Source organism: Mobula birostris, chromosome 3, assembly GCF_030028105.1.
Source record: "Mobula birostris isolate sMobBir1 chromosome 3, sMobBir1.hap1, whole genome shotgun sequence".
Taxonomy (NCBI): Eukaryota; Metazoa; Chordata; class Chondrichthyes; order Myliobatiformes; family Myliobatidae; genus Mobula; species Mobula birostris.
In genome coordinates, this window is record NC_092372.1 from 62,340,338 (window position 1) to 62,359,460 (window position 19,123).

General features: G+C 34.9%; 1 protein-coding gene across 16 annotated transcripts in view; it reads left to right on the forward strand.

Moving 5' to 3' along the window:
* Positions 1–19,123, forward strand: part of fryl (furry homolog, like) — a 372,606-nt gene that overhangs the window by 350,363 nt on the left and 3,120 nt on the right. For 11 of the 16 annotated variants that reach the window (XM_072252739.1, XM_072252740.1, XM_072252728.1 and 8 more), the window contains 4 exons: positions 1,456–1,524; positions 9,626–9,643; positions 15,160–15,270; positions 18,049–18,233. In XM_072252739.1, coding sequence (XP_072108840.1) covers positions 1,456–1,524; positions 9,626–9,643; positions 15,160–15,270; positions 18,049–18,233 — 383 coding nt within the window. The remainder of the gene's footprint in view (positions 1–1,455; positions 1,525–9,625; positions 9,644–15,159; positions 15,271–18,048; positions 18,234–19,123) is intronic. The other 5 variants (XM_072252731.1, XM_072252733.1, XM_072252745.1 and 2 more) reach the window with 1 other exon arrangement.

Sequence of the window (19,123 nt, forward strand, 5' to 3'; positions counted from 1 at the left end):
AATCAATAGTCATGAATGCCACATACATATATAAATTATGCAAATCAAATTCTTCTCTTCCATGCTCCCATTTCTGTTTCTCTGGCAACAAAATCAGCATTGTCACCTTTAGCATTTGACCGGTGGAGTACGGTGACAAGAGGATCTGCTATATTTTACAAGCTACTCTGTTGACTCATAAATTTACTCTTCAATTAAGTTAGGTCATAGAGCAAGCATATTAAGATTTACTAATGGAACTTAAAATCCATTCACTTATTAAACAGACCCTTCCTTTCTGGAGTGCTCCATCATTCTTTCACAAGCCATCGAATATAATTGAATGAATCCAATAGACTTAAGTTGATTAGATGAAAATTTTTATCTCTTATCAGTCACCAAAAGTTGACATTTTGAGCAGGGTTGGTGGTAAATACCTTACATACATGTCCATAAGGAAACAATATTGCACATAAGATTAAAATTACCATTTCTCCTTGACAAGTTATAAGAACTTTGCATGAAAAATATTATTAGACCTTATTTTCAAAAGTACCAATTATTTTAAGTCTATCAATTAGAATAGATCATCTGGGTACAGGAATAGATCTTCCACACATTATTTTCAACAGGGAGCGAAAGTCTTCTAAAAGTCTCCTTACTCTATGAAGTATTCTGTTGATTCTTGCACAAGCCATCACATATAATTGGTTGATTCTGGTGAACTACTTAAATTGATTAGATGAAGAATTGTCTTCCTTGCCTGTCACTGAAAATAGTGTTTTTCAGCAGAGCTGGTTTTGGGACATGTACCTATTGTGTATATACACAATAAACTATCAGTACATACCCAAAGCTGCTGGGGTGGGCATCTGTTTTCCCTCCTGAAGAAATACATCATTTGAATTTACAATTATGATTCCTTGGGTGGAATTCTGTGGGTATACCTTAAGTATTTAGTCACTAGGAAATGATGTCACACCCATTTTTAAGTACTCAAGTATTCAAACTTTTAACTCAACTGTGTCATCAATAATCAAGTAATTTTAGTATGAATATGCAGATGCTGGAATTCTGAAATAAAGCAGAAGCTTAGGCAGCAAGTATGGAATGCAAAGCAGAGTTTCAGTTCAGTGACCCTTCAAAACCACTTTCACTCGTGTTCTGATAAACGGGATCCTGGAGGACAGCTTCAGCAATGATGCTATTGAAGCTGTTATTCATAGAGTGGTAGCTGAATATTCTCAGCTTACTTTGCTTAATAGTCTTGATTGACCAGCAGGTAAGGTTTATCAGTGACTGGGAATGTTGTGATTTGGGGGTGTTTAAGTAGTGTGTTGGTTTTGCTCTACGAGGGATTTCTTGGTCTGGTTATGCATAATTTATCTACAAGTAATTACATTATTGAAGTTTTCAGTGACTGGGTACATTTTAAACTTTTGACTTAATTGATTTTTAAAAATTTTCTTAATGCAGTGGCTGGAAAACTGTAAAAGGACTTTTGGTGCAGGGGATAATCTCCAAAGAATCAATAGAGGTGCTCAGGTGAGGGTCTGCATTTTTCCATTCTTCTCGCACTCCATCCCTACTCCCATATGATGCATTAATCTTTCTGCTCATTGATGTTAAGGAGGAGCACTTAGAAGAACTAGAAGGCTGGGCTTTAGTTTAAATATTTGAAGGTGTAATTCCCCAGACCAAAGACTTTATGGTAGCTGTTTTTATCCCGTACAAGTTGATTATTCAAAAATTTATTATATATTGTTGGTATCATTTTCACTAGTGTAGATAATTGTACAGATTTCCTCCTGTAGCTGAAACCACTGTTACTATCTTTATTAAAAATTGAGCCTATAGGAAAGCAAGCTGTGGCCTACCCTTTGGGAATTATGTGTGTTATATAAATATGCCTATTTTTTATCTGTAAATATGATGAATTTGCTGTGGCATCATAATTTATTTGTGAATAATACTTTATAGCTTTTTGATCCATATCTTGACTATGTTTAGCTTAATGTGGATTTAAAGTTAGGTTTAGACAAGTAGATATGGCTACCTTAGAACTACATAAAGTCCCTGAAATGAATTAGAGTTAATATCTGGTTGATAATTTTCCACTGAAAGTTCTAATAAGTTTGTTTATCAAGTCATATATGTAATTTGCGAAAGAAACAGATTCAGTTGCCTTTCACTTTGTTTTTCCATAATACAAATAGGATTTGTTAATCAGTCATATCAACAGTGCTATTATTCATCCTTAGATACAGGCATAAGTTAAAGGATGACAATTCGCTGTGAGAAGTAAGATACTGCCATAGAAAATTGGCTGCCTTCAATTCAGAATATGTCATTTTTTAACTGCATTATTGGCAATGTGTTCTCAGAATCCTAACAGGCCCATTCATTATTTCAACTGTATTAAGTTTGGTAATTTAAATTCATGTATTGAAGAAATTTGGAATTAAGTGATTTCAATAAATTTTACATTGCTGTATTGATGAACTATATAACATCCATAAATGTTCAGTGTTGATATTTATAACCATCCTGTTATGTAGCACAGAAGAAAGCTGCCTAGCTCATTGTGTCTCTACCAGCTTCGCTAAGGCATTTGAAAACATGCAATACCCTGTATTTTTCTTTAACCTTATGTCTTTTGCAAAATAAAAATATCCATGATCCTTTCATAAGTAATTGTCTCGCCACCTCCCCTTACAAAACATTTCATCCTTCAACAAGAATTCTTCCACCTTTTTTTGCCATCTTATTCATTTTGGACTTATAGAGTTTCCTCGCTAACTCATGTGTTCCCTAGTAGTTTTTTTTTAAGTAACAAATTTTCACAGCCATATGGCTCTCCTACCAAATTTAGCAAAAAAAAAGTACTAACACCATAGTGATACATCTTTGAAATTCTCATGATGTTTGTTTTATTTGTTGGGTCAGTAAGCTGTGTATGTTAGTTCATTACATCAAAAACATGATTATACTAAGGCAGGGTACAAGACACTTTGATCTGCAAGCACCCAATGGATATGTACAGTCTAGATCTGGCCTAGTGAACCAGATGAGAATTTTTCTTTTTGAAGGGATAGCTGGAGTAGTAGACAAGAACATGTCTGTAGAGATAAAATTTGGACTTGATAGTGAACAAAATTATTGTTAGCTAAATAAAAATCTCATGGAAATGAAGACATGTTATTAAAGATTATAAAATGCCTGAGTGGTGGGAGTCAGAGAGTAGCATTGGATAGGTACTCAAATTGACAGAGTGTGCCTTGTGGTCTTTTGTCACAATAAGTATTGCGGCTGCAGCTATTCGTGTTTTACTATTCATGATTAAAAGCCATGTATCCAAATTTGATGTCACAAAGATAAATGGCTTTGTAAGTACTATAGCATTAAATTACAAAGAGATATTAAAAGATTAAACAAGCAGACTGATTGTGGTAAATGGATTTCAGTACAGGCAAGTGCAAGGTCATTTGTTTTGGCTCATACACTCTCAATGTTAACAAGTTCATAACCAAAAGAAAATTCCAGCTTAAAATGGCATGATCAGATAAAGAAAACAAATAGAATGCCAGCCTTGTCTTGACTAGAAAATGGTAGAGGTTATGCCAAAGCCTTCCAAAAATCCCTGGTTGGGACCACAAAATGTGTGTAAGTTGTTTTGAACATCATATCTTCAGATACAGGAATAGGCCTTGATCCACTGTACTGTAGATAGCTAAGGACAGGAGACCCATAGTGTAAAAGGCCGAAATCATAATAGAGAATAGAATTGAGAATTAAAGCATCTGCTTAACTGTCTCTGTTCATATGTTCTATTTTATGAGCCAAGGACTAAATTAAGTACTCCAGACTCTTTGCAATTACCAATCCATGTCTCTGGCCTTGAACAAAAAGAATTTATCCTGTTTAACATTCCAAAGTAACTTGTTTTGTGTTTGGTGAAAACAAGTAGATTTTAGGAAAATGCAGTTTTTCATAACACTTCAAAAATATTCTTGAGTTTGTGCCAATTAGCCCTTTGTAAAATAATTCCACAATAACCCCCTTTGTGACTGTACTTTCTTCAAATAAAGAAGACAAGCATAGACAGACAGAATGTGACTTGAGTGGTCCACTAAACCCGAGTAGGAGCTGCAATCTTCAAGTGATTTTCATTCATTGTATTGCTATACTTTCCTCGACTCTGTTATATCTGATTCTAGCATTCACTCATGTTGCTTGTCAGGCCATATTTATTCAGCAGTTTCAGATCTCTTGCCAGTTTACACAGCTTGTCCATTCCTGCAACCACTCCTTATTTTCTTCATGATGCCAGCCATAATGGAGAGCAATTATTGGCTTAATCACAAATGTACAAACCTTGCGTTCGATTTCCATCTAATTCCAGGAGTACCATGTTTGTGCACCCTGTCTCAAGCAGGAGAAACAAGCTCATTGATATTCCTCTGCACCCCTTCATCATTGCTTTGTTGATGACCATTCTGAAAGGTGAATGGATGAGTTTCATGTAAGCATTGTTAATTGGTTGTTGACTTAACAGAGAGAAATTAGTTAGCTGCTTTCTCAGAAGCAACACTTTACCTGTTATGTGTATGCTATGCTATCAAGATTACATTAACCAAATTAACGTTGTGTCCTCTCAAGCAGACTGCCAATTCTCTTTGTTGTAGAATTATACAGAAAGATGCTCCCCCTTTGAACATGTTGGGAAATTATGTTAAACCAAATAGTGAACATTTTTCAAACATTTCAAGATGGGTTACTAAAAGATAGTTATTAACAGCAATACCTGGAAAGGATTAAATATTTGTGATATGGTCAGATTTGCTTTGGCTGCTTCTAAGATCTACAGTTGAGTGTGTAAGGAAGTGCTTCAAAGTGCTGTTAATGAAAGGTTTTTAAGGGGATGGATCAAGTAATTGAGTCACAGATCAGATACTACCTTATTGAATGGAATAGGCTTGATCATAAGGTCATTCCTTTTCCCATTTGCAAGTAATTGCCATTTAACTTATGTCCATTTGTAAATAGCACCAGTATTTGCATTCCCTAAAATATTCCATCCTTGAAATGACCCTAATAAATTTACCCTGTACACTCCCCTATGACTCTCATTGCCTTTCTATAATGAAGCACTCTAAACTGAATCATTATTAGTTTATGCTTCTAGTTATAAATCCATGGATGCTATCAATATTTTTAATAGCTGCACAAAGATTTTCAGGGAATTATAAACAGTACTGTTTAGTCTCTATATTCTGAAAGAGGTGGCTGAAGAGATTGTGGAGGCATTAGTAATGATCTTTCAAGAATCATTGATTCTGGCATGGTTCCAGAGGAATGGAAAATCGCAAATGTCACTCCACTCTTCAAGAAGGGTGAGGGGCAGAACAAAGGAAATTATAGATCAGTTAGTCTGATCCCAGTAATTTGGAAGATGTTGGAGTTGATTGTTAAGAGTGAGGTGTCAGGGTACATGGAGGCACATGATAAAATAGGCCATAGTCAGCAAGGTTTCCTTAAGGGAAAATGTTGCCTGGCAAATCTGTTGGAATTATTTGAAGAAATAACAAGCAGGATAGACGAAGGTGAATTGGTGGATGTTGTGTAGTTGGATTTTCGGAAGACCTTTGACAAGGCGCCACACAGTGAAGCTGCTTAACAAGTTAAGAGCCCATGGTATTACAGGAAAGATTCTAGCATGGATAGAGCATTGGCTGATTGGCAGGAGGCAAAGTGTAGGAATAAAGGGAGCCTTTTCCAGTTGGCTGCCGATGACCAATGGTATTCCACAGGGATCTGTGTTGGGACCACTTCTTTTTATATTATATGTCAATGATTTGGATGACAGAATTGATGGCTTTGTGACCAAGTTTGGGGACGATACGAAGATAGGTGGAGGGGCAGGTAGTTTTAAGGAAGTAGAGAGGCTACAGAACAGTTCAAACAGATTCGGAGAATGGGCAAAGAAGTGGCAGATGGAATGCAGTGTGTGGAAGTATGTGGTCATGCACTTAGGTAGAAGAAGTAAAAGCATAGATTATCTTCTAAGTGGAGAGAAAGTGGGATTCCTCATGCAGGTTAATTTGCAGCTTGAGTCGATGGTGAGGAAGGCAAATACAATGTTAGCATTCATTTCAAGAGGACTAGAATATAAAAGCAAGGATGTGATGTTGAGACCTTATTAAGCACTGGTGAGGCCGTACTTGAGTATAGTGAACAGTTTTGGGAAGAAGGGATGTGCTGACTTTGGAAATGTCCCAACTTTTGTTGAGTGTGTTGCAGCCTTCAAATTCTAAATTTGTGTATGTTTACAAAATATAATTAAGTTGGTCAGTAAAACTATTGAAAATCTTTTCTTTGTACTTTTGTCAGTTAAATAAAGGTTCACGTGAATTGACATATCACAGATTTTTGTTTTTATTGCATTTTGGAAAATATCCCAACTTTTCTGGAAATGGGGTTTGTACTTCCATTTCTTATTTTGTTTCCACAAAATATATTATCTAACTTTTATCCACATCAAACTGCATCTAAGTTTCCTCATCATTCTGATAAATGGGCTATATTTTCCTAAAGGCAAATGTCCTTTCCTTTTTCAGCAGTTTTCAAGAGTGTGTTTCCTGCATTCAAACTCAAATATACAGTGTAGCAAGACATATTGAATCTATCCCTGGCTTCAGGGATTTTCACTTCCAACTCTCCAAGTTATTTGGTTTCAAATGTAGCAAGCTCTGAGACACGCTGTTGCACTTCAAATATCTTGTACTTGAAATTTTGTAAGGTACTTTGTTAAGTATTATCTGAAAGTTCACTGATCTGGCATTGAATCTGATTATTAGAGCAAAATATTGAACCTGCTTAAAATGTTATAGAACTTAAGAGTTAAATTCCATCTGAGCCAAATATTTTGTTAGTTTTCAAATTCTGTTGTTGCTTACTATTCATTGTTGTTTATAAGGTTTTGGTATTGCTGCCTTAAATGCTGAAAATCTCTTTTAATAAAATATTTTACAAAAGGATTTTGTAACATTAGAAAAATGTTACAAAAGTAAATATGCTTTTATTTCATATTGTGGAAGCAGATTTGCTAAGAACGTGATCAAATTTATATTTTAATTATCAAATTTAAAATCTACAGGGGAATGACCATGTAGGATGAGCTAGTTTTAATTTAGACCAGTATCTTTTCATAATATGGAGAATGGAACTCTCAACTATGCTCTAACAAAGGTTTGATACAATTAATTCAATGGTGCACCACTCTTCAGTGTGGAGGATGAGATTTCTAATCAAAACCATTTCTCAAGATCATTTTTGAAAAAAAAACATGTTTTAGCTTAATCATACATGATCTTTTAGCAATTTTTAAAATATCTTTAAGACACAAATACCATAGCTCTTGCTGCTTCACTGATTTTCTCTTTTCTACCTTGCTAGACTTGTGCCCATCAAATACACCCACAGTTATACAGTACAGACCAGACCTATGCACACCAGTGCTCTATCTATTTTACAGTGACATATCCATGCCTGCTGCAGTACAAAAAATACCTTGGTGCGGAGTTAAATTTGGATATGGTCTGAATGGACCTAGAAAATCAGTCAGGGTTGAAAGTTTCTGAAATCACTGTAGTTTGCCACCTGGCTCACCGGGAGATCTTTACTGCACTCCTTTCTACTCATTGGAACCCTCCTGGTTCCCACATTCCCCTAAAATCACCTGGTTCACGTGGGAAGATTTTTTAAATGTTGGAAAATGAACTGCAACATCTAATAAATTAATACTGAGTGTGAATATGAATAGAAATAATATTGATTAATTGTGAAAATTTGCCAGCCTGGCACCACCGAAGTCATTGCACTTGGTTATTGGCTTTACTATAGTCAAGTTCAATCTCAGGTCCTCACCGATAGCCACCACAGTAGCAGCCTGGTTTCCACGCGCTTCACTCTGATGTCACGAGTTACTCTTTCAAGAAGTTGGAGCTGTCCTGGAGACTTACTGAACAATTGGTAAATCTATGGCAGGGCAGCTAATAAGGTGAACAACAGACGGGGCAGACATGAAATTGCATGATCAGTGTGTCTAGGCGGGACAGACCCACAGGTCATATGTCATGAACAGCAGGTATAATGTATTATATCATCTGGATATGTTTATCATATTAACTTGCTTTAACCATTATTTCTTTCAATTCTTTATCCCACAAACATTTATTATTCAAGCAGCATCCTCACAGGATGATTAGTATCATTTTGTATATATTTTCACAGTTTTCCTGCCAATATTAATTACCCTCCAAATTTTGAAATTTTGTTTCATGTCCTTCCAAATTATTCATGTAAATTGATCTTAGCAGTGGTCCATATACTGCCTATGGACCTGTCAGACTGATTGGCCTCTCTCAGCACCTCTTGTTCTCAGTTCCAGAGTCCTCCTTCCTCTTTCCTGACTCCAAGTGCACTAATTGCAGTTGTGAGTCTATCAAATCTCTCTTGAAAATCCAGATAATGCATCTACTGCTTTCCCTTGTCTTCTCTGCCAATTCTTTAAAGAATTCAACAAGATTATTCTTGTTTTTTTCAGTTTTTCATGCTTTCTATTATTTAAGAGAGCATTGTTCCAACTAATAATGTTAAGATAATTGATTTACAGTGAACTCAAGATTTAACTGATAATGTAATTGATGGCCTAAATTCTAATCCAAAGGTGAGCGAGGAAAGAATCTAAACTAACCTCCTGTTCATGTTGGCAGCCGAAAGCTAATGTTATGACTAACTTGTAGCAGAACAGCAACTTGAAAGAATATTATTATGGTTAAATTCCTGCAATGATATTATTTAGAAAAATCTCTAATCATTATTGTATTGACAGTAAGATTTACATCTTCTGCCTTGTCACAAATTGTTTAGAGTGCTGAAGATACATTATTGAAAACAATAGTAGGACATATAAAACATTCAAAATCCCAAAGTGAATTTTTTAAAAAAGTCAAAAATTTAAGTATTTACTTTTTTGTTCTTAATTCTGTGAAGTTGATTATATTAATTAAAACCATCATTATTGGAATGAAATGTTAATTTCATAATTTTATCATTGCATTACTATTAAAGTTGTAATTCAATTTAGGAATTCTGATTTAACAATAAGATTTTGCTGATTTCACAACTGTAGCTTTACTTTGCATATGAGATCAATAATATTTTTTAGCTAGTAACGTATCAGTATTATGGGATTAGTGCAGGAAAGTAGTGCTGAGAAAGATCAGCCCTGATCTTTGAATATTGAAAATAGCACTAAGGGCCAAATGGCCTACTTCTGCTAATTTTTATGACTGGTGTAATTGAACAGCTCAGTAATATGAAATATTGTTTTATGAACTTACCACAGACCCATAAATGATGTCTTATAAATAGTAACTGTTAAATCTGCATATTTTTTAATTAGTTGAAGGGCCTCAAATGACTTAGACAAGGTGAAATTCCTGTGAAGCTAACCATCACTCAGTATTTGGGTTTGACTGTTAACAGTTTGTAAATTCGTTCCTAGACACTGAAGCTTCTTTGACTGTCACTAATTCTTGATCTCTTTTCTTTCTTTGTTTTGTGACTTCATCTTCTTGCTTAGCAAATGGAAGTTCTAGCAGTAAGTGATGGTTTTTGTCTTCTAGACATCTTAACAATGTTGGAATTGCAAACTTACCTTGTTTGCTGTCTTTGCATTTATAACCCTGTGATGTGCCTGCTATCATTCACATACGTGTATACATGGTTTGCAGCTACCGAGCTATTTATTGCTTCCATGGTGTTAATGCTCTTTGTCCTATATGCTTATTGTCCTTGTAATCTTTGACATAAATAGGAAAAATAAATGCCTTTCGTTCAATGTCTTCAGTAATAAAGTAAAATGCATTGGATTTTGTTATTCTGTTGATGAACTGGCATTCAGTTGTGAGGTTATTACATAGCATCGATTGTTTGATTCAGAAGCAAGTGTATCTGTACATTGATTATTCTTGACAAGTTAATGTATTAGTAGCACTGACATTAATAATACTGGCTACATGCTTTAAGAATGTGCACTGGTGACTTCTCAAGCAGTAGGCAATGATGAACTGGCTGCAAAGTATTTATCAATATTACATTAAGTTTCTAAACTATAGAATTGTTACACAGAAAAAGAAGCTATTTGGTCCTTATTAAAGTAACCTTTCCAATTCCATGCTCTCTTCTTTTCCTGGAAAATATGTTCCCTGTACTGCCTATCTAATTCCTTTGGATAATCTTCATTGACTTGTTTCCATCTCTCTTCCTGTGGTTGGGTTGATTATAATTCTCATATTTCCCATAATGTAGAAGGAATCCAGTTAGTCTAGTGAATATATGCTGGCTCTTAACCACTACAGAATTAAAAAGATGTTTTGTTCTTGATATATTCATGATAGTGGAAATCTCTCTATTCACCCTATCTAGGCAGTTCTGATCTTTATTACCTCTCAATCTTTGCTCCAAGGAAAACAAATATGCTTTTCCCAGTCCAAGCCTGAAAGAGAAATTCCTCAGTTTTGGAAACCACAGAAATTATTGTCTATGAAGCATAAAATATCTTTAAAATAGGATTTCTAAAATATTTTTAAAATTCATGAAAGTATTTATTTTTCTACTAATTTAGGATGCATCTTATATAAAATAACATACAATAAGGCAGAAATAAAGCCAAGCCTCAAACTTAATGTCTCAGTGTCAATTATTTTCTATCCATTTTTATCATAAGTAGGGCAAAATGGTGAATATCTTTCATTTTCTTTTAATATGGAACCAACTAACATGTAATAATTAATTTAAATATGTAATTAAGTATATCTTCAAAATCAGTTTTTATCTTTTATGGTATAAAACTTCACAAGAAAAATACATCAACATGTACGTGAAGATATCAGAAGTTTTCTCACTAACTGTACAGATGGAAATCGTGGTTATAGTGGTCAATTTTTCTTTTGTCCTAAAGTACTTAAGTTGTTTCCTCATTTTTAAAATAATTTATTGTAAAATAAATGTTGCAACATTATATAAAATCTCACTGACTTTGCATTTAAAAACTTTCTTCAATTAATAAACTGCTGGAGGGACCAACAAGAAGAGCAGCATCTGTGGGGGGAGGGGGAGAGAAAAAGGATGGTCGATATTTTGAGTTGAGTCCCTGCTTTAGGACTGAGAGTATAGAGAAAAGATGGCCTGTATAAAGAGGTGAGAGGGAGGAGTGAGATGGGGGAACAGGTCAGTGATGTCATATCTGGATAGCCTGCAACTCAGTGGTATGAATTTCATGGAAGGCATGCCTTCTGTGTTCTTTTCCTGCTGTTCCCATTCCTTTTGTTTGCCTTTCCTTTCACCAACCCCCATGACTTTCTAATCTGCTTATCACCTGCACAGCTATATACCTAAGTTTATTTTCCCTTGGCCAACCCTTCCTATCCTCCTCCATCATCCCTCCATGTGTGGTTTCACATTATCATCCAGCCTCTGTCTCTAAACTGCCTTCCCACTCCTCCACATGGCTCCATCTGCCCATTATCCCCACCTCACCTGCTCTTACCCTTTTCCTCCCAGCCCCTGTCTCAGCCGCTGCCTTGGCTAACTTCCCTCTACACACAGTCCCAGTGTATGATCTCAACCTGAGATGTCCACTCTTCCTCTGCCACAACGGATGTTGCTTAACTTGCTGAGGTCCTCCAATGGTTTGTCCTTCTTTCTCCAGATTCCAGAATTTTCTGTCTCTTAACTCTCCACTTCCTTCAATTATTTTGTTTAACAGTAACTTTCTGAAATTCTCTACTTGGCATTTAATTAATGCAGTAAACATTAGCAAATTTTACAAATCATGAAATAAATAGAGAAATAGAGAGGAACAAAGTGAGTAAAAGAATAATAATTAGTGACCTTTTTAATGTGACATTTAATATCTTACCAACTTTAATATCTCTTTAAGATGTTATAGTGAAATGAATTTTATATAAATTATGTGGCTCATTTGTTATGAAAGTATTGTAGTAATTTTGCAGTAAATGCCAAATGTGTGAAAGAAAAGAAACCTCAAGTGGAAGGCAATCAGACCAGTGTTCTATGGTGTCATCAAGAACACACAGATAAAGTCTGGAAATGTGCACAAATGAACGATTTGACTCACTGAAGCTCAGCTGTCCAAGTCAGAAAGTGGCTTTTCCCTCTTACCATTACATGTATCTCATTTCACTGATAAAAATATTGGACGTTGTTCCCACTGTTTCAATGAAATGTTTAGGTTTCATCTTATCTATACAATAATTGATTATTTGTGTTTGATGTTCCTGTGAAGCACTGCAAGAAATCTGACTACATTAAAAGTGATATGTAAATTCAAGTTGCTTTCTTGGCATACATTAATTGATTGCATTGCTCTGTAATTGTATTGTGAAATCAGAATTTGAAAATTAAGTGGAACTTGGGGTTTAAACTTATACTGGAGTATGTTTGAACTCTTAATAGACTGGTAACAATGCATTATTCCATATTTAACAAGTTAGAACTACATTTCTCAGAGTTTTCAATCCTGGTTGACAAATAAAAATATTGGTATTATTTGTATATATTTTAGCAAAGCATCATTGTTTTTTGTTAAATATAATAGTAATCAATAAACATTTGATCACTTTATTGGTGTTGATAGTTAAATGTTTACCTGCAAGCCCATTATTCTAGCGTGCTTACAAGTTTGATTGTGATACATTCTGAAATATGTTAATATAAAAAGTCCTATAATTCTCATTGCACAAATTATCTATGGAGTTGCCCTCCAGTGACAATCTGCAATGTAATCCTCAAATCCTACATGTATATTTTTTTCCCTGAAATTAGTTAACGAATTGTTATCGACTCAGTCAAATTAGGGTGTGGGGAACAAATTGTTTTTATGCAACAAGGCACATAGAAAATTAGACATTAAATGCGGGTGAGTCAAAATAAGATAGTAAATTAATGAGAGCTCTGGGAAAGCAGAACAAATAAAGGTTGGAAAATAGACTGAAGAGGGTTCTGGTTGGTCTTAATGGCATATCCTAAAATGAAAGGATTATAATGTATTAGGCAAGTGAATTAAAGGAAGAAATAAATGTTCAAATATGATGTTGCTACTGCTGAACAGAATTTAAAGAGTTGCGGTAATCATAACCTCGTTTTAGTTACAGGATTTTAAGCAAGATGGGAGATGTTTTTTAAATCAAAGAAAATCTACAGATGTTATACAAGAATATGAGGATAAGGAAAGAATGGGACTGATTAGAGACCAAACTTTCTTGTAAAGATGGCATTTTTACTAGCTTCTAGGACTTTATTCCCTGGAACATAGGAGAGCACAAGCGAGACATATAGTTCTTATAGAAATATGCAAAGTTATGAGTGGTATCGATAAGGTGGAAGTACGCATGCTTTTTCCTCTCAGGTTGAGTGAGACTAGAACACAAGGTCATTGATTAAGAGTCAAAGTTTAGATATTTAAAGGGAATTCTGAAGCAGAATTACTTTACCCAGAGGGAGAACAAGTGTGGATTGAACTACCTGTGGAAGTGATTAGATGCGAATTGTAACATTTAAGAGAAATTTGGATAGATACATGGATGAGAGCGATATGGAGGGCTATGGTCTAGTGCAGGTGAGTGGGACTAGGCAGAAAACCAGGTTGGCACAGATTTGGTGGTCTGTTTTTGTGCTAAAGTGCTCTATGATTTGGTGCCTACTGGGCTGCTAATTGCCTGTTATTTAAAAAGGGAGACAGGCAAACTAAAGAATTACAAACCAAATCAATGAAAGAAAAAGTATTGGAATCAAAAATGAATTGTTAAGCAGAAATTGACTAGTTAATTTAGTTCAAAATGATCAAAAGGTAGATGTAAAAGCTGGAATCCACGGAAGAGTGATAAGTTAGTTCTAAAGTTGGCGTAGTGATAGAAAACAGAGAACAGTGGTTGACCGGTGTTTTTGCAGCATTTGTTACAATCTTTGTAAAATGGTGAAATGTCTGTTTGTTTGTAGAACATCTTAAAAATATTAGAAACTGGAATTGCAAGGTAAACTGTTCAATCCACAGAAAGAATACTATTACAGATTCATATGGGATATAAGAATCTTTTTCCTAATACTGATGGGTATATTATTAAATTTTATTGAGTGTGTTCATCATCTTCCATGACGTAGCATTCAGATTAACTTATTTATCACAAGTACATGGAAACATACAATGAAATGCATTATGTGCATTTCAACCAGAGCAATCTAAGGATGCACTGGGTCAGCCTGTGTCAACACTGGAATGGTTTGTCCACGTTTTAACCTCAAACTATGATTTCTAGTGTTATTTGGTGGATATTTAGGAACCTATATTCCAAACTTTGTATTGCACATGGTTTACAATGTGGTCCTCTGTCAGTTTTATGTGTCTACGGTAAGATTTGATGGGGTGGTGACAAGGGTTGCAGAAGGGGATGGGTGACTGATGGATTTGATTTCTGTAATAGCCATGGCGTAAATGGTCACTTCTAATGGCTAGGAAGGTAGTAGTAGCTGGCTGGCCTTTATCTCTGTGGCAGGTCAGAATCTAGTTGCATTTTTGTGGAATCAGTTGAGCATATTCTCCTACTCCAGCACTCCTTCCTTCTTGAGGGTAGTAACAATATTTTATGTTATAATACTACACAGGAATCATAAACCAAATAATGTAAAATTTTACTTTTTACTTCATGACTTGAAAGCACCCTATCTGTGCAGGCATGGTACAGTATCTATACATATCAGTCCCACAGTGAGATTTGTTAAGAGCCTTGTTCATGAAATCTGTATTTGAAATTAATGTTTAGTATTGGTTAACATTGTCATAGCAAATGCTGGCTGCTTTTTATTGGTGCTTTTTTATGCTTGCTTTGCTGGAATTGGAACTGTGAGTGTAATGCAAGGGCTCAGCTTTCATCTGCATTTCATCAGCTTATATCGTATCAGAATCTTTTTAAGATGGAATTACTTTGTTCATTAGTAAGTGACCACCTTTAATATTGCAGAAAGTTCACTATTAAATCATACTATTTCATGTGTATCAAGTCGAGGTATTAATTTATCTATGTTCACTTTTTATAGGAGCTGGAGTTATGTCGAAGGCTATACAAACTTCACTTCCAACTATTACTTTTGTATCAAGCCTATTGCAAACTTATAAATCAAGTCGACATGATCAAGAAAGAGGCTGAGGTAAACAATTCCTGCTATCAGGTGTTATGCTTTCTCTACCTATCATTGGCAGGGTGACTTATCCACCTTCAATTCAATTGTGTCTAACTTAGTTAAAATCAGCTTCCTTGCTACTTAACAATTGGACAACAGTTATTCTCATAATTGAATTTCCTCTTTTCTCACACAACAGAATTTATAAAAAACTGATGAAATATATTGCATTTGAAACTTTCACCATACTTTCAAGCCTACATTTCAGTTTGTTCTATTACAGAGCCTTTCAACCATCTCTTGATTTTTTTTTTTGGTCTTCACATGCTTTTCCTTTATTTTTCATCCTCATTTTGAGCCCCATGAACTCCCTTTATGGCTTCCAGATATACTTTCCCTTTCCTGTCAGCATTCTGCTGAACCTGTCGTTAAATTTCATTGTTTTAATACATTTTAAGTCACTTCATTATTCTTTGCAGTGTGTTAAATGTGCTTAAACAAAACATTTTTAGCAGAATAGTCTTGAACAATATCTCTACTGTGTAATAAACTTTAAAAGTTAAGAGCTTAAATTTGCACAAATATTTAGCACATTAGCTGTTATTGCAAAACTGAGTTCAGTATAGTCTACAAAAGGAAGAAAACTAAAAAGCTGCTGAAATTCCAGGTTTTTGTTAACGTTTTTATTAAGGTTCACTTCTAACTGATGAGACTGAAATGGAACCCATTAAATGGGCGAATCTGCTAATGGACAAATTGCAATAGAGCATTGAAAAAGGGAGAACTCTAATGGCTAAAATAAGAACAATGTGCAGCTAAAAGGATCTGTACCACTAATGTAAATGGAGAGTGAGGTGTCTGTGTGTTGATCCTGGTGCCTGATAGAAATAAGCAGCAAAATGATCTAACAGTGGTAATAGCTACAAAATAAAAGTATGAAAATAAACCTTTAAAAATATAAGATACAACACAAACATTTCAGTAAGGACAGGAATATGCGAAAATTACAATAACCAAAACAAAGGTAATGAAGTAAATAAGGGCACTAAAAAGTGATCAATTCTCAAGACCAATTGTTTTTCTTCCCAGCGATTTAAAGGAAGTAGATGAGATATTAAAGACACCATTACCATAATTTTCTGAAATGATTACTGGAAATGCTCAGCAGTTAGGTAGCATTTGTTTAGAGAGAGATGATGAATTATTGGCACAGTTGCTTTGTTACCCATTTGCTTCTGCCTGCCATGTACCATGTTGCTTATTGCTGTCTGACATCTGTCATAGCCCAGAAAAACACAAGCTGGCTTATCCTAACCAATCGTCTGGACCCACAAAACTACTTTGACGGGGCACTGAGTCTCCGTCGCTCAGATCAACTGACTGTCAAACTTGTTGATGCAATCAGATTATTAAAAGTTTATAAATACCTTTTGACATTCACATTCCACAGCACTCAAGACACAAAGATCATTTATATTTTTGTGGTCCATTTAAAAATATATCTTCCTAAAAAATTGGTTGAAAGTTATAGACAGAGATAACCATAGTTAATGTGACAGGTAAATAATCTTAGATTGGAACTCATCAACTCTTGACACAAACAGGAAAGCAGAAACACAAGTGATTCTGGAAATCAGAAAAAAGTGGCTATGTGGAATTGCAGATATCAGGATTCAACAGTGTGCCTAGATAGAAGATGGGGTGCTGGAATTCCTTTTGGTCCTCAGAACAGTTTAAGAGTGAGAGTGGGTGGAAAATTAAAAGATACAGGCAACAAGAAGCACATAGTTACCCAGTCTACTTTTGGGTTCTCCACTGTAAAGGAATCCACGTTAAGCACATGGATGTCACTGGAAATGACCTGGGGCTCCAATTATTTTCAGTCTTAATGACTTAGATGATGGAATAGAAGGCCATGTACTCTAAAGATACTGATAGAGTGAACGGACAGAAGGATTCAAATTAAGCTAATGTTCAGCTAATCTACCTTTCCTGCCACCACTGATATGCTGTCTTGTTGCTGACATCCTGGATATAAAATTATTAGAATTAGGAATTATCAGGAACAGCATTATCAATGTGATAATCACAATTACCCCTTTGCCTCCAGAAATGCAGTTGATCAGCAGAGCTCCACCAGCAGTTTGTTTTTTTTTTAAGCTGAATAATCAGTCCAAAGGTATAAGCAAACATGTGGATTTTATCATTGATTATGTTGGATTTTTTTTCCCCCAAACATCCCCATAATAATCCTATAGAGCACCTTTTTGGGCACACAGCAACTTCTGGGCTTTGATACCTAAATTATATGAAAATATTGTTTAAAAAAGAATGGATTAAAATACAATTGTGTTCATCAATGGAGAAATTGAAACAATTTATAAATAAAATTGAGGCATATGATTAAGCAAAGGAGTGCCAAAACAGAGTATTTAGGTTCTTGGCTTTCAATATTCAGTAATTTCATGACTGGTATCATAACTCAAAGTAGCTGTCTTGTCCATTTAAAAAAAAACACTTCAGATTATTTAGAGTTGAAAATACATCACCATTCCTTCATTGACACTGCATAGCTCTTTTAGAAAGTCTACCTAGCAGAGATTCAAGATTTTGTGAGACTACCAACTTGAAGAGAAAATAGGAATGGGAAATAAATACTAACCTTCTCAGAAACACATCAGATATTAAGGCATATTTAAAATATGTGTATCATGTTTTGTTCTTCAGTTACTTAATGTAAGTACCATGTGTGATGTTTGGCAGAACCACGTGAAAGTTGGTTTTCATGTACGTCTTTTTTTAAAGGTGATAAATATGTCTGACGAACTAGCTTTGTTGGAAGCTAGTCTGAAAGAGGCAGAAGGTATTAGTAATGAAGTTGAAGTCCCTGAAACCCTGCAAACTTGCACGGAGACTGCCATTCAATCTCTCATTGAATCTTTGAGAAACAAGGAGTTTCCTTCTGCACTTGCTCAAGTCAAAGCATTCAGGTAACATATCTGATTATTTTGTTCAGGATATGGTAGGAGGAATGCAGATTCGATTTTTATTATTGAATTAACTCATTTCCAAAGTTTAAAGCAAACAAATCAACTACATTATGAACAATGCAACATGATTTGACAAATTAATTAAGATTGATTAATTAATTTCATGCAAATTCCTTTGTTACTTTCACATTTGGAACTTCTAAAGTGCAGTTGATACTTGATCCTTACACAAATAAGTACCAGCTCACTATCATTTTTCCAATATTTATGATGGATTTTATGCTTACAACTGAAAAATCTAGAACATCAGTCATAAAATGTCATAAATAGATTTTACTTCTGAATGAATTTTCTATTGCACCTGAGCAGTTTTTACTAACAAGAAGCCTGAGAAAATTTCCTAATATTGATATACATTGGGATGCAAAAGTCTTTGACTGTGTCAGCATCCCCATTCATCCTATCTTATATGATCTATCTTGTGGCAGAGTTGTTGAATATCCTTTTCATAAGTATTTTCCACCCAGTTATCAAAGTTGATATAAATTGTTTTCAAAGTTATCAATTCCTTGATCAGATTTTACTTTCTATGGTTAGTTGTTCATCAGAAGGATCAGTAGCTTAAAATCTTGGATCATAAGCAACTGGCCTGCCACAAGCATTAGTTTCAGGGCCCTCTTAATTCCTGACTGTAATACCATGAAAAGGGATGTCAAACTGGGTACTCTATTAATAGACACATGGCACCATGAACAAAGTTCTCTCCTCATGTTAAACTGCAATACTTATTGCTGGAATCTGATTTTACAAACCAACATTATATCCTAAATGTTTACAAATACTTGATATGAAAATAAAAACTGCAGATTCTGTAAACCTAAATTAGAAAC